General features: G+C 38.1%; 1 protein-coding gene across 1 annotated transcript in view; it reads left to right on the plus strand.

Moving 5' to 3' along the window:
* ROBO1 (roundabout guidance receptor 1) overlaps positions 1 to 14,343 on the plus strand; it is a 243,156-nt gene that overhangs the window by 196,422 nt on the left and 32,391 nt on the right. Inside the window, exons 15-17 of the mRNA XM_033051478.2 lie at positions 2,010 to 2,181; positions 9,257 to 9,454; positions 12,826 to 12,852. Of these exons, the coding sequence (XP_032907369.1) occupies positions 2,010 to 2,181; positions 9,257 to 9,454; positions 12,826 to 12,852 (397 nt within the window). The remainder of the gene's footprint in view (positions 1 to 2,009; positions 2,182 to 9,256; positions 9,455 to 12,825; positions 12,853 to 14,343) is intronic.

A 14,343-nucleotide genomic window follows, 5' to 3' on the forward strand; every position in this document is an offset into this window, starting at 1 on the left:
ACAAGAAAAAAATTAAATAGAAGTCTTCTGAAATTTTCTCTCTTTTCTTCTTTTGTTTTTCTATCTTCTGTTTTCTCTCAGAAAATTAACAAAAAAAGAAAAGTATGCATATGTGGGGCAGTTCATTATTTTCGCAGCAATTCAGATCAAAGGCAAGAGTGTACCTACTTTAATTAAAGGATAAAATACATAGGAAGAAGGATACTATCTTAATTGAAGAATTGTCAGTAGCACACACAAAACCCCAGAAATTTAAATTCACAGCATAAGTAATTTTCTCTCTTCACATATGTGTCTGTTATAATGTGAATTCATTCTTCTTTCATAACATTCTAAAATTTCATTTTCACTTGCCTATTTATGTATACACTCAAATGTAGGATGGCAAGTACTGAACAACTTAATGTTTGACCTGATATTCTTGGTTCGTGCACTTCTCCATGTACTTGAGCACCCAAGAGCAAAACTTTTTTTCTGAATTAGTAGTTCATGATTATAAGTACATAATAAATGGGTTTCATTGTTTGCACATGCACCATTTTACAAAGTAGTAGTAATAATTTCTGTGACAATTACATAAGTCAAAATGTAGATTTAAGTCTTTTGTTCCTCACTTAATCAAGTTCTTATTTATATGAGTATTTTTGTGACCATCCTTTAGGATTCAAGAGCTGTATCAGTAATATTTTTACACCTAGCACTGACTGAAACAGTCTCTATATAGCATCAGAATACAAAAAGGAGATTCTCTTCATGTGCTCTGACCTGCTCTGCAGCAGCACTTAGGTATATCCTGTGCTGGGATTCAATTTCAAAGGAACTTAAAATGCATTTCACATCCTCACATTGTCCCACAAGCCTTGTTTCAGTCTGTGGCATCCAGAGAAGGAGAAAGGGTCTTTACAATGTCCTGGAGGTGAGATAAAATTTCCAGTGTCCAGGCAGAAAGGGCTTTACAGAGGGGGCTGTAGGAATTGTTCTGCCTGTGAAAGTCTATCCCCCTCACCTGGCAACCTCCACAGCAGCAGAATTGCACGAGGGATTTAAAGCAGCTATCTGGGTACTAAATCTTTTAGGAGCTCCATATGTTGAAAGCAAAGTCTTCCCTCCCATGCACAATCAGCCCAGGTTGTGATATGCTGGTGCTCTCAGCCAAGTTTGCTTCTTTACAGATAAAGTATTGAATTTAACAAATTTAACTTTCTGAATAAATGTTCTTTGTAGAGAAATACATTTGTGAAATGGGCAAAAAAAAGGAAATGGTACAGCTACATGATTTTTTTTTAGCAGATGTAGATTAGCTGCTGCTTCACCCTGGATAGCAGTTGCCACATTAGTGGTTCAGGCCTAAAAACATAAAGATATCTCATCATATTGTTTCTCCCAGCCATTTAACATCACTGATGTAATATATGGAGTTGTGATTTGAAGTCACTAGACCCGTATCTTGGTCTCAACCAAAAAATGAGATCTGATGTCACACTGTTGTCTCAATTAGAAGACAGCATATCACTCAATATTTGCCCCTCGCTGCCATCTAAAAAAAGAAAAACCAAAACCTTTTGGATCCCAGCATGACAATAGTTCTCTTAAGATGTCATATGATGAAAGACTTGCTCATGCACTTGAGTGACACATAATTCCCAAAGAAGAGAATTACAAATTCATTTAGCTGAATGCTCTTAATTTGTTGTTTATGCGAACAGTTCTTGGCTGACGGGCTTCCCTCATTTTCTTCTGTGCTTGTAGTTTCATTAGCACTTGTTGAACTCTAAATGAATTGTGATAAATGTGATTCACTCATCAAATGATGGTAGTAGTTGGAGCAGCTCTTTGGAACAAGAAGTATTCACAGAGGGCCTAGGACGGTCAATGACTGAGGACATTGGAACAGCGACAAAGTGTAAATTTCTTCATCCAGAAAAAAGAAAGTGTCAGATTTCCTTCTTCCTGCCCTTCAGCATTGAATTTTGAGCATTTACATGTGCCATGCTTCTGCTTGCCTGCAGGTTTGGTGCCTTGGCAATGAAAGCAGGTACCACATTAACAAGACCGTGGACGGAACCACCTTCTCCGTGGTCATCCCCTCCCTCGTTCCCGGTATCCGATACAGCGTGGAGGTGGCTGCAAGCACTGGGGCAGGACCTGGAGTGAAAAGTGATCCCCAATTTATCCAGTTAGGTAAGCTTCCTGGTGATCCTGCCTCTTGGTTTGGGTGATTGCTGTTTGTTTGCTCTCGTCTTTTATGGCACCAGAAATGCTTTCAAGACGAGTGAAATGGATAGTGTTACTTGATCTCTGGAATAGCAGGGTTTGGCATTTCTGGTTTTAAACTTGCCTTAGAACTGCATTCTAATGGGGGGATTAAAGCAACACTTTTTTTTTTTTTTTTTCTCCCAGTTCAGCAGTGCTTTTTAGTTGTTGACTTTTCAAAATGAATTTTCACCCTTAAGACTGGAAGTGTACTCCTTTTAGGGGAGTAAGAGTCACTAGGTGTTGATCCACTTTAGGGATGCTACTTGTCTTGATCAGGTTTTATCATTACTGAAGCAAAAAAACAAGCATCCTAAAATTAGGCACAATAAATACCAACTATGTGTGAAAGCTAGTAAATAACCTGAGTACAGGAAAAAAGTTATACACAAATGATTAAATATAATTTCACCTTCTAATCTCATTTACACCAAACACCACTGTCAGAAATGTCGACCAGGGACATTGCTCCTGGATGTTTCTGGGAAAAATGCATCTTTGCTGTTGGTTAGCTGAAGATTTTTATTTAAAGTAGCTTTAAGTATAGTCATATGCTACTTTATGGTATGCCTGAAGCAAAACACCTTATCATTACAGTATATAATTATGAAAGCAAGCTCAGCATGTTGCTTTGGACTGTATGTCCTGTCTATTTCTGTATCATTAGTAGATCTACCTTCTCATTTCACTTGTTATATTTAAAAATCTATAATTAAGAACATGTGAAAACAAGACAGAGCAACTAATATGGAAAATTACTTGTACATTTCCTTAGGTATTAAAAGGAAGGCCATCTTTAGCTTACTTAAATTAGACAGGTATATGGTTCCCAATTACATTGATGGAGATTTTAAAATAAATTTGCACACAGCTTGTATGATATTCCATTAATATGTAATTATTACAGAAAAATCTTGCAGTTATTTGTTGGATTGTTCCTCCCTTCAACCAGCTACCATTCACAGCTTTCTACAGCCAGTCAAAATCAAGTTTATTCTATATGGCTTAGGTTTTGAAAATTCTGCATTGGTGAGGTTTATGAGGATAACCTCAAATCTTCAAAACCAAAGGCTCCATAACCACTTCTTTTTTTCCCTTTTGTTTGATGATAATTAAATTTTAAATGAAGGCAGATTTTATAATGGAACTTAATCACTTCGAGGTTTTGTGGCAAAAGTAACAAATGAGACTGTCAGGGTAAGGTTTGTGCTACTTCTGGGTTCCTGGCCTTTGTTGGCACTAGGTTAGAAAACAAGAAGTGATCCCACACCTTGAAAGGTGTTCAGATGAGCAAGTCTGGTAGAACACACTTATTTCCTCATGGCTGGAGTTTGCTTTCACTGTGTACTGTAGTACATCCCATAATTTGGTTGTTACCTGGCAAAAATGTGGAGACAGGAGTCCTGTGGAGATCCATGCCACAAGAGACAGAACCATGAAATACCTAAATGGTGCCTCAGCCATTTCAACAACTTCAGGAGGCTGCTGAAAATTAGTGCTTAAATTTAAGAGGTAGAATTCTTTGGTAGGGCAGATCAGCCCAAAGGATCCAGGTAGAAGGATGGCTGCAGATTATCCAACTCTGCCCTGTGATAAAAATTCTCTTCCAGCCCCCTCAAGGAATTGGATTCCTAGTTCTTAGAAGTGCTCCCAGCATGGGGGTGGATCAGAGTTTTCTGGGTAGCTTTCTGAAGGCAGAAAATTAATTTGTTGATGTCATCAATTGGCACTTTTCACCAGCAATAAATTACAGTGTTACAGAGAGGGGAAGGGAGGCCAGGGAATGGGGAGGAAAGAGCACTAAGGATGCTCCCTCTAGAAGGTTTGAAATAGTCTGGACATGCTATATGTGTGTGATCTAAGAACTTCAAGGTACTGCATTTCTGACCCTGCTCCCAGCTATTCCTCCTCCTGATACCTGCATTAGTGCAATCTTTCATTTAAAAAAAACCTATAAATAGGAATTCCATGTGTGAAAATAGAATATGCTGTGTGATTCTGAGGTTCACTTTTCAAATAAGAACTTTTCATTAAAATCCAACATCTGTCTCCTCAAAGCGTGTTTTTCATCCAAAAAGATGAGGCTGGGTTGTGGCTGGCTCTGGGTGTCCTCTAAGGCTGTGTGCCAGGTGGGATGCTCCCAGGTTTGTGGCTCTGGGACATGCCCTGGGCAATCTCAGCCGGGTGTGTGACAGGAGGAAGCTTCACCTTTCGGAGCCGCCTTCCAGAACCGGAGGGGAGGACAGGAGACGTCGGATTCCCTGGGAGCTGAGGCGTGCAATCCCAGTCCCATGCATCAGCTGAGCTGTGATAAATGACCTCGTGCACACACTTAACCTGTTACAAAGACAGGTACAAATTGTAATCTCGAAGCTCTTTCATTTTCCGCGTCTCTGCTGACATGAAGCAGCTCACTGAGCTGTGGTACCCCAGACTTCCCCTGCCACCAGGGACAAGCCAACGAAATCACTTGCTTGTTATTCAAAACATCATGAGATCGACTGAAAAATTATGTGTCTCCTTAAAACACCCTGCATGAAGCTTCTGAATCTACCTATTGGATTTTGAACGACCTTTTAAAGCTTTTTGTGCAATTCCAAGGACTGAAAAAAAAAAGTTTGTTGGTTTATTTGTTTGTTTCTTTGTTTGAAAAGAAAATATTATATTTTACATAAAGAAAAACTGAAAAAGCTTTGGTGTTAAGGAAAAAAAAAATTAATGAGACCTAGCCACCACTAACTATATTTTGCCTATAACAATGAGCTGTGGAGAAACAAAATCAGAATTTCAATTGGAACCTCTTTTTTTCTTGTGTCACAACATGTAACTTAAAGACCTTGTTTACAAGAATGCTCTGTACAGAAAGATGACAAATCAGCAAGCAATTCTTTGCTGATCTCTGGCCTTGTAGAGTGATGGGATACTGCCTGTGGTAGCTTGGCAGTATTACCTATGCTTATTGACAGATAAGTAGTGACATTAGAACATGTGATGCATTTTGTTTCTGATACCAGCTCTGAGAAGCCCCACAACTGCAGTTAATGTTACCTTAAACACATAATTTGTGTGAATACATGGTTGCAGTTGTTTATTAAGAGATGCCTGCACAATTACTGTAAATGTTGAGTGTATTATTCAACCAGTGAATGTCTCAAGTGTACAAAACACAAGAAAGTCTCATTGAATCTTTATTATTCTAATTGCTTCATTTAGGAGATGTGATTTGTGAACTAGCTAGTATACCTTCAGGATATTATTCTGTCAACCCTTAAGATACTTTGAATGTGATAGTTTTAAAGGTTTTTTTGTTGATATTTTTCTTTGTGGCCTGAAAACAACTTAAGGAAGTAATCCTTATTTTTACCCCTCAAAGCAAACATTCAAATCAGTTTGGTGCTGTCACCTCAAGGTGTGTGTAGTAAGATTGAATTGCAAAATTGGTATTTTATCAGTTTGGGAGACATGCATCTCGAAAGGAGACAAAATAGCATATTCTTACCTTGGTAATATCACCAAATAATTTTCATATTGCATCATGCACATGTATTTGAGATAACACTCAAACAATATGTTGCGGGTTTCAGGTGTTTTGCAAGTTTTCTTTTGCCGGAGTTATCTATGTCAACACCATTTAGATATTACTAAGTGTTTGTATATTTTTCATACTGAATGAGGCACACATATGGAAAAGTACCATTCCATGGTACTTTTTTAAAATGCAAAGTTAAGTTGCTTGCACACCTGTGAACCTGGAATTTCCCGACTTTTTTGAATCTTTGGCATTCCAGCCATAAATGGATATTAATATTTTATTTATCATTTAGCAACTTAAATGTTAGCTTTCACATTATTATTATTATTATTGGTTTTTTTAATATTAATATTTAACATTGGAGGATTAGAGGTTCCAGTTCTCTGTGTAAATTCTAATTAGTTTCCATTGAAGTTTGAAACTTGGAGCTTCAAGACATTCAAATCGAGTAGTGTGTGAGCAAAATCCATAGCAACATTATCTGTGATTAAAAAGAGAGCTCTTATCTCGGGGTGGAAGAAGGGATGAGTCACTGTGATAATATGCTGCTTTCAGGGAGCTGTGGGATCAGCCTGCTCCAACAACTCTGAGGCATTTCCAAGAACATTAAATGCTGCGGCTGCTGCTCTGGCAGTAGGATGCACTTTGCCATAAAATGTTTGTGTTCACTTATTGTTTTGGCACATCTCCCTGAAGAGTGCAAGAAGGAACAGGAGCGTTCATTATGAACCATTTATATATCAGTCAAAGTTCCAGAAATTTCCTGGGATGAAGAAAAAAGTAGTTTGTTTTTTTTTAGTTCAAGAGTTATTTCCAAGACTGGTCGTTCAGGATCTCACAGGGCTCTTTGAGAGAGGGAAGATGCCCTTCTCAAAGAAAGACTTTTAATATAATGTTCCTGGAAGTTTTTAGTGATAAGGAGGTCACTAAATTTCATTCTATTTATATTTAGCTTACTTTCTATTTTTTATTATAAGAAGAGTAGGATGTAGTCAAATGTGACCTTTTCCATCTCCTCTTAAGCTGTTTATCTGACTGGATGTAAACATAGATGCATTTTTAGATGCATTTTTCTCTTTCCCATGTACATGGATATATACCAGCTTATGTCATGGCTCTAACAGTCCACCCATATTCAATGTACCAGAAGCCTAATTTCTTAAAATAAACTTTATTGTTATGCTGTTCTTGTATTTGCAATGGCAAGTAAAATAATAGCATGAAATTAAGGCTAATTAAAATTAGGATAATAAACAGTCAAAGATTCTTCAGGATTTTATAATGTTCAGACACACATTGACTAGGCAATGCAAACTGTGTATGAAAGTAATGTCTTTCTGTATGACTGAATTGTTAACACGTTAGGAAACATTCTTATTTGGGTTTTGAGTTTGTGATTTTTTCTCCTGAATTTATTATTTAAAAATATATATTTTAAGGATGAGACAAAAAGATATTTATCACTCTTATTTATTCAGCACCAGAGGATCTCTATAAATGTTTTATTCTATTCCATTAACTTGTATAAGGGGCTGTAGCTGTTTAAAAACACAGAAATTACTCATTTTGAAAAGGAGACTGATGATGCAAGTTTTCATATCTTAATATGGCCTCAGCTGCAGAGAGACAAAAGATGAGATGACAGCTTTAATGCATTGGTCACAGTATTCTTTATACATTTAAGCCCATCTGGCCACTTGTGTGGAACTTCACTTGGCTGTCTCCATAAAATCTGAAGCAACCCATCTTAACCTTGCACAAATAGGCGTGAAATCCATAAACCCAGCAGACACAAAGAGTGTATTAGTAAGAAAAGAATGAGTCTGCCTGGTGAACTTTCAGGCTAGGCAGTGCACTTAGGATCACAGAAGATAAAGAGAGCTGAAATATGAAATAAAATTTCCAATAAGGTAGCAGTCAAAGGCGAGGGTGATTTCTCGACAAAATAGATATTTGACTTCAAGGTCACAATAACTGGAATCTGGAATCCTTCACTGGAAGAAGCTGTTATTAATTTAACCTTTTCCATTCAAAAAGCTATCCTTTTCCAGAGGAAATCATTTGTTGTGATTCCATCTCTTGTTTGTTTTGCAGTGTCTTATATTTTATGTGGGCTTATTTTGGCATAATGCAAGATGTCATCATAAAAAAAAAATCTATCTATCTATTCTGTTCTATATGCTTAGTTCATAGGGAAAAGATACTGGTTTTAAGCAAGTAGGCTTTCATTTCTTATATAGTTGATATTAATAGAATTAATAACAGCACCTTTCTCCTTAAAACACTAATCTCTCATTCTGAATTTGATGTCACTACCAAAAGTAAAAAGCAACTATCTCTTGGATTTATCCAGGAGTAAAAGTGAGTATTTCAAAGACCAAGCTGTGGAATGTGTAAAGTAATATCTGCTCTGAGTAAAGGCTTTGAATTCTTGCCCTTGCCCTGTGCAGTAATGAAATTTCCAGTGAGCACTCACTGTGGTGGAAGGCAGTATTTTGGCTTTGAGCTGCTTCACTTCAGTCAGAAAGCTTGGTCACAAAGTGGGTCTTCTTACTGCTGTTCCTAGAAGGTTCCTGCTAAAGTTCAGTACTGAAAGAGTAGAAAAGACCAATTCTTAATGGTGCCATCTCTATAAAAACAAAGAATAGTTAATAGTCTGCAGAAAAATACTCGTTCTTTATTTTAATGTGGGTTAAGGCTAAACTGGTTTTGAAAAGCACTGCTTGTTCATCACTAATGAGACTCCTTGGCTGCTTCTAGCAATTCATAAATAATTTTTTAGTTATCCTTTAGCTTTTTCATCTGTATTTAAGGAGGCAGGATTGGTTATTTTGTAGTTTTACTTTTCTACATCCTTTTAAATATTCAGTCTTTTTTAATTGAGGTCAAAGTGAGAGACTGAGAGACTGCAAGCAGTACATTAGGCTGTGTAATACAAAATTTAAGTAATCTGTCAAGAACTGCTAGATTAAAATATCTCCCTCAATACCAACCTCATGTGAATATAGTTTAAATTTGTAACTCTGGTTGTCAGTTCTGAGAGGGATGTTTGGGAAGCTGACTTGTACCCACTCACATTACTACTCATATTTCATACTAGAGCTTTTTTCACTTGCTGTGTTTTTTGCTGATTTTCTGAATAATTTTCGGAAACTGATGTTGCTTTTTTTAAAATAAAAAAAATAAAAAATAGCAGTCCACAGGTTGGTAATTTAGGAGTCTTTTTATTTATATAGCTGGTAGCCTGATTTTAGCAGCTTTTGTAAGCAAACAAGAGTCAGTGATATTGGAGGTACCTGTCTTGTACAGAAAACAAACCTTCTGTCTAAACCTGTAAAAGTGAGATTTTGAAGAGCAATCTTAAGGATTTTACCTTGAGAAACTGGACTGCAATTATGCCAGCTCTTTTCATGCTGCCTTTTACAGCTGTTCATTTAAATTAATTAGCTGTTACGGGTGTCTCTGTTTCAGATTCTCATGGAAACCCTGTGTCTTCAGAAGATCAAGTCAGTTTAGCCCAGCAGATTTCTGATGTAGTAAAACAACCTGCCTTTATTGCTGGAATTGGTGCAGCCTGTTGGATTATCCTCATGGTCTTCAGCATCTGGTTGTACCGCCACAGGAAGAAGAGGAATGGACTCACGAGTACTTATGCTGGTATCAGAAAAGGTGCCCTATTGCCTATTCAGTCTGCTGGCTGCTGAATGCCTGTTTGCTGCCTATTTATTTTGTCATCATTCCCTTGTTCTTCTCAGGCTCACATAAGGAATTATCAGCTTACTTCAGTACTGCCATGGAGTGTGGGTCAGGAGCCAGAGCAGAGAGCAGCAATATTTGCATAACGTGCTAAGTCTGGCTTTAGAGCATAAGTCTTGAGCTGAATACCAGGAGAAGCTTTTTATAAAGATACTCCTGCAAATGAGAAATGTAAAGATGGGTTTAAGGCTGGGAACTTCCAACATGCCCTTGCTCTCTGATGCTGTATCATGTGAAGAGGAGCCGTCTGAAGTGGGTGGCAGCTCCTTGTCCCCCGCTCAGTGCTTTGCCTGCTGCTGGGAGTGCTAACAGTGGTGAAGGTTGCAGCAACACTTCGGGTGTGGGCACTTGAATTTCTTCTGTTCCGGGGGAAGCGTGGCTGTTTGCAAAAGCACAATGGTCAGTCTGCTTTCCAAGACTCCTTTCATGAGTGCTGTTGTGAGATCCTTGGCTGGGGCTGAGTTCTGGGGCTGTCCCATCCTGCATCTGTGTTTAGGCAGAATGGCAGCAGTGGGGCTAACTTAAAACACTCCTTATTTTCATGTTATTTCATGTTACTGATATCTCTTACATATCACATTGTCAGTAGTCTAGCAGTGTACTTTGCAGTATACTCTCTGACAAACAAAACTAAAATCTCTACCTGGAAGATCTCCTGGAATAAAAAAAATTACTCCTCAAGATCAAATAATTTCCTAGTTAAACTTGGAAATTAAAGCTGAGTTCAATGAGTCACAGTTCATTATATCAAAGCAGTACCTCATAGCACTTGTAAAGTGAGAACCATAAATTGTGGAATCAGTCAGAAAATGGGAGATCCTACTTTTGAAGAACTAGAGGGATTATATTTGACATTCAGCAATCGGAAGGCAGGCCTGGATTTAAAGATGGAAGCATCTTTGTGTATGAAAGGTGTAATGAGATGACTTTCTTTAGTCACCAAGAATGAATGTGTTATGGGCCAGACAACAGGCAAATCAAACACAAATGGTTTTAAACAGCAGCAATACATTGCTATGTAAAAGCAGTGCTAAAAATAGCAAATGAGTGAGTGGAAATGTGGAAATAGGTCTGGAGTGTTGCAGAGTTGAGAGGTCCTGTGTGCTATCGAAGTACCAGTGCTCACTGTGGACTCCAGGCACAGTGGAGTTGTGGAGTTGCAGCCAAGGAAATGGGGAATTGCAGACTTGATTGTGTTCTGCTGGGGTTTGTTAGGCAGGACAGCCCCCACCTAGTGCTGCACTGGCCTGTGCTGTTTTGTTTTACTAATAGCATGCTGCCACACTGCCTTTCTACAGCTCTATCACACTAACATCACTGTGCTTTCACCACTACCTATGATTAAGCAAAAGGCATACAATTTGTCCTTAAAAATGGTTACTTCAGTGACATCAGCTATTGTACAAAACAGCTGTGTTTTTCAATATCTGTAAAAATATCTTTTGTGTAATTTGGGGGGAGTTTAAATGAAAGTGTATAGAAAAGTAGGGTATATATCTGTGGTATCAAGTATTCTTCAAAGACAAAACCTATCTTTAGTGAAATATGAATTGCAAAGTAGTTTGCCATTCCACAGTTCATCAAGCCATCACTGCAAGCCCAAACTTTCTTCAGTCTTGCATTTATTTATTTTCATATTTAGCTTCAGGCCTGTCATCTGTTAAAATACTTCACTACTCCCACACATACACACTGTACTAGCAGTCCTACACACTCAGAAGAGTTTATTAATAGAAGCTCTAAGAATTAAGTCATTCTTTCATGTGGTAGCAATAAGATTTCTTTCAGTTGAACCTCCTCAGTTCCTTAAGAAACTAATCTAGGTTTAGTAGTTAGCTCACAGAATAGTAACGACACAGTATTTTAGGATTGCAAATTATTTTGAGATTCTTGATTCTCTTTGGAATAGCTCAGGTTTAAATGCCCATTCTATTTTAATGAAAGCTTGTTACTATGGTTCTGTATTTGGAATGTAACTAAATTAAAGTTAACTCTGGGAGAAGGCCTAGCTCAAAGAAAATACAATGGTATTCCCAAGAAAAAAGGCTTTGCTACAAATGCAGCCTGAAATGGCCAAATTTTTTTTTTTTTTTTTTTTTTTCTTTGCTTAGTGTCATATTCCTGGAAATAAATTGGCTTGGTAAAAAGGGGGCAAAACTACAACATATCCTAAATTATAAAAACGAGACACACTGCAGTCCCCACAAGCTTTAGAGTTCTTAAATAAATAAGATTAAGAAGTTGTTCTCTTAGCCAGAACCTTTTCTCTCTGTGCTGGCGTTGCTGATCACCTTCTGTCTCCAGGCTGTTTTAGTGAATATTTGATTGTTTCTCTTACCTTCCCCTGTCATCAGAAAGGGCAATGTTAGCCTTGTTCTGCCATCAGTGAGAGGAAAACGATGCTGTCTTGTCAACAGGAGGGGGAGCATGTGCTAATAGGAAGAGCAGATGCTGGTGCTCCGTATTTGGATTAGAGACCCTATTGATCCAAAGAGGATTTATAGTGGCTGTGAGAGAGAAGATTGTCAAGCAGTGTCATTGTTCTGTTGTTAACCTTTCCCTCTTAAAGCCAAGGGTGGGAAGCTAGAAAGGTGTTCTAGCTAGGGAGATTTTCTTTTTTTTTTTTTGTGATTATTTAAGAAAGAAAGATAATAACTCTGTTTAACAGTCTCATCCCTGAAAACAAAAATTAATTATTGCAGTAGATTTTAGTGTCATTATTACAGTGAGAGTTGGTGCCGTTCTTGATTCAGAGGCAGTAAAACAGCAGTTCTCTTTGTTCCTTTTTATGATTATTATTTCCTTACTGAATACTTAAGTGTGCCTATTAGTTCAGTGTAATGAGCATTTACTTAGTGAACTGCAGATAAGATTCAATAGGATCTTGATAAGGCTTTGTTAAGGAATTTGTCATTCTGCATTCTAGAATGATTAACAGTGTGGGGGTTTTGTTTGTGCTAGGATTTTCAGAAAAAAACTTAAAATACTAAATTGAGAGGGATTTGAAAGGCTAAACCACTGTCTCATCCCCTCAGGAGCACAATAGAATATCAAGCTTTTTGCTTTTTTTTCCCTTTTTTCCCCCCAGGATAGTACCTGCAGAGACAATCTTCTATCTGAATTGCAAATTTAGTTTTATTTTTATATCAATGTGACTGTACTAGTGGGTTAGTTATATATATTTGTTTTATGTTCAGCTGTCTGCTAGATTTATACTAATGTGGTATGTTTCCCTTTCTCTCTTCAGCTTAATAACCAGTTTGTATTTTGTTTTGATTTTTCAGTCCCGTCTTTTACCTTCACACCAACAGGTATATATTTGCACTTTTCCCCCCTTCTTTGTTACTTAAGCATGTGTTTGTGGTACTATTTCTCTTTCTCTGACATAACCAACCAGCCCAGCTGTTCTGAAGGGCTTTGTAAACAATGTCATTAATGACAGGTATCATTATTTGTTTTCTGAGCAGTGTGCATTTGCTTTGTGGCTGACAGTATTTTCTATTTGTGTGTACCATTTCATAGCACACCATCCCATGCCAGCATGTTGTTTTATAGCATGATCCTGTCAGTTTGTACAACCTGGACTCTCTTCCTGCATATTCCAAGGGAGTAGTGTGGCCTCCCACATCTAGCAATGCAAAAGGTGCTTCTGATGGAGGAGGGATGACTTAGCAGAGCCCAGATGCTGACATGAAAGATGTTCAGTGGGATTATAGTTGGTGAAATATTTGTTCCTTTTCTTTCCTCTGAATTTGCATTAATCCAGTGACCTCAGAGTTGTCTGCTTTGGAAGATACAGAAAATCAAAGTGTTACAGCAGTTAGATTTCTTTGCTTCCTACCTTAAATGGTATTTTGCTATGAATTTTTAAAAGAATTATCCTGTTCAGCTTAAAAAGAGGTGCATTTCAAATTCAGTGCATGTTTAAAATCACCTTATTTTTTGTTTTGCTTTGAAACGTGCAAAATATGGCATAATCTGAACCACACCTCACCAAAGCCCACGAGAGCCTTTCCATGCCTCCACCTTCAGTGGGTCCTACAGTCTGGCAGCTGAGCAGCTCATCCTCTGCAGCAGATAAAACCCAACACATTCTGTACCCATCAGTATTCTGCTTTTCTTTTAGCTACAGCCTGAGTGAACAGGCAGGCTGTTTCTTCCTCCTTTGTTCTAAATTCTCCATTTTCACAAGAGACCTGCAGGATGTGGGTATCCAGGCAGGGTAAATCCCACCCAGCCACCCCCTCCTGTGCACACCCAGTTTCCCAGGGAATATCAACTCATAATCAGCACTGTGCTGCTGTGGCCTCTGTGCAGCAGCTGAGTTACATCCTCCAGGCTGGACCACAGAGGGAGCAAACCCCGTGTGCCTGCACTCATCCACATGGGCTGTGCTGGGTCAGAGTCACCCACGAGCTTCTGATCAAGCTGGACACTGAGTGCCTGCTCTCACAAGTCAGCCTTTATCTTCAGTGGAGTTGTTTCCTTGTTCAGCATGAGCCAGAGTGGCCCTCACTGTTTCTGTAAACCTTTGAGTGCCTCAGTGGAGAATAATTCAAGCTCTTTGTTGTTTTGCTGTTACTGTAATTGGCTAAACAGAGGGCTTCTATTGGAATTTCCATTGTAGCACGCCCTGAAATTCTGCAGAGGTTGGAAGCTAACATCTATTCTCTGCATTGGATTCTTAACATTAAATGAAAATATCAAGGTTTCTTAAGACACATCAGAGCTGGAGAATAAATAGTTATGAGATTTTTAAAGAAGAAATTAGGAAAAACATAAAGCGTGTAAAACACTTAAAA

This window comes from Catharus ustulatus, chromosome 2, assembly GCF_009819885.2.
Source record: "Catharus ustulatus isolate bCatUst1 chromosome 2, bCatUst1.pri.v2, whole genome shotgun sequence".
Taxonomy (NCBI): domain Eukaryota; kingdom Metazoa; phylum Chordata; class Aves; order Passeriformes; family Turdidae; genus Catharus; species Catharus ustulatus.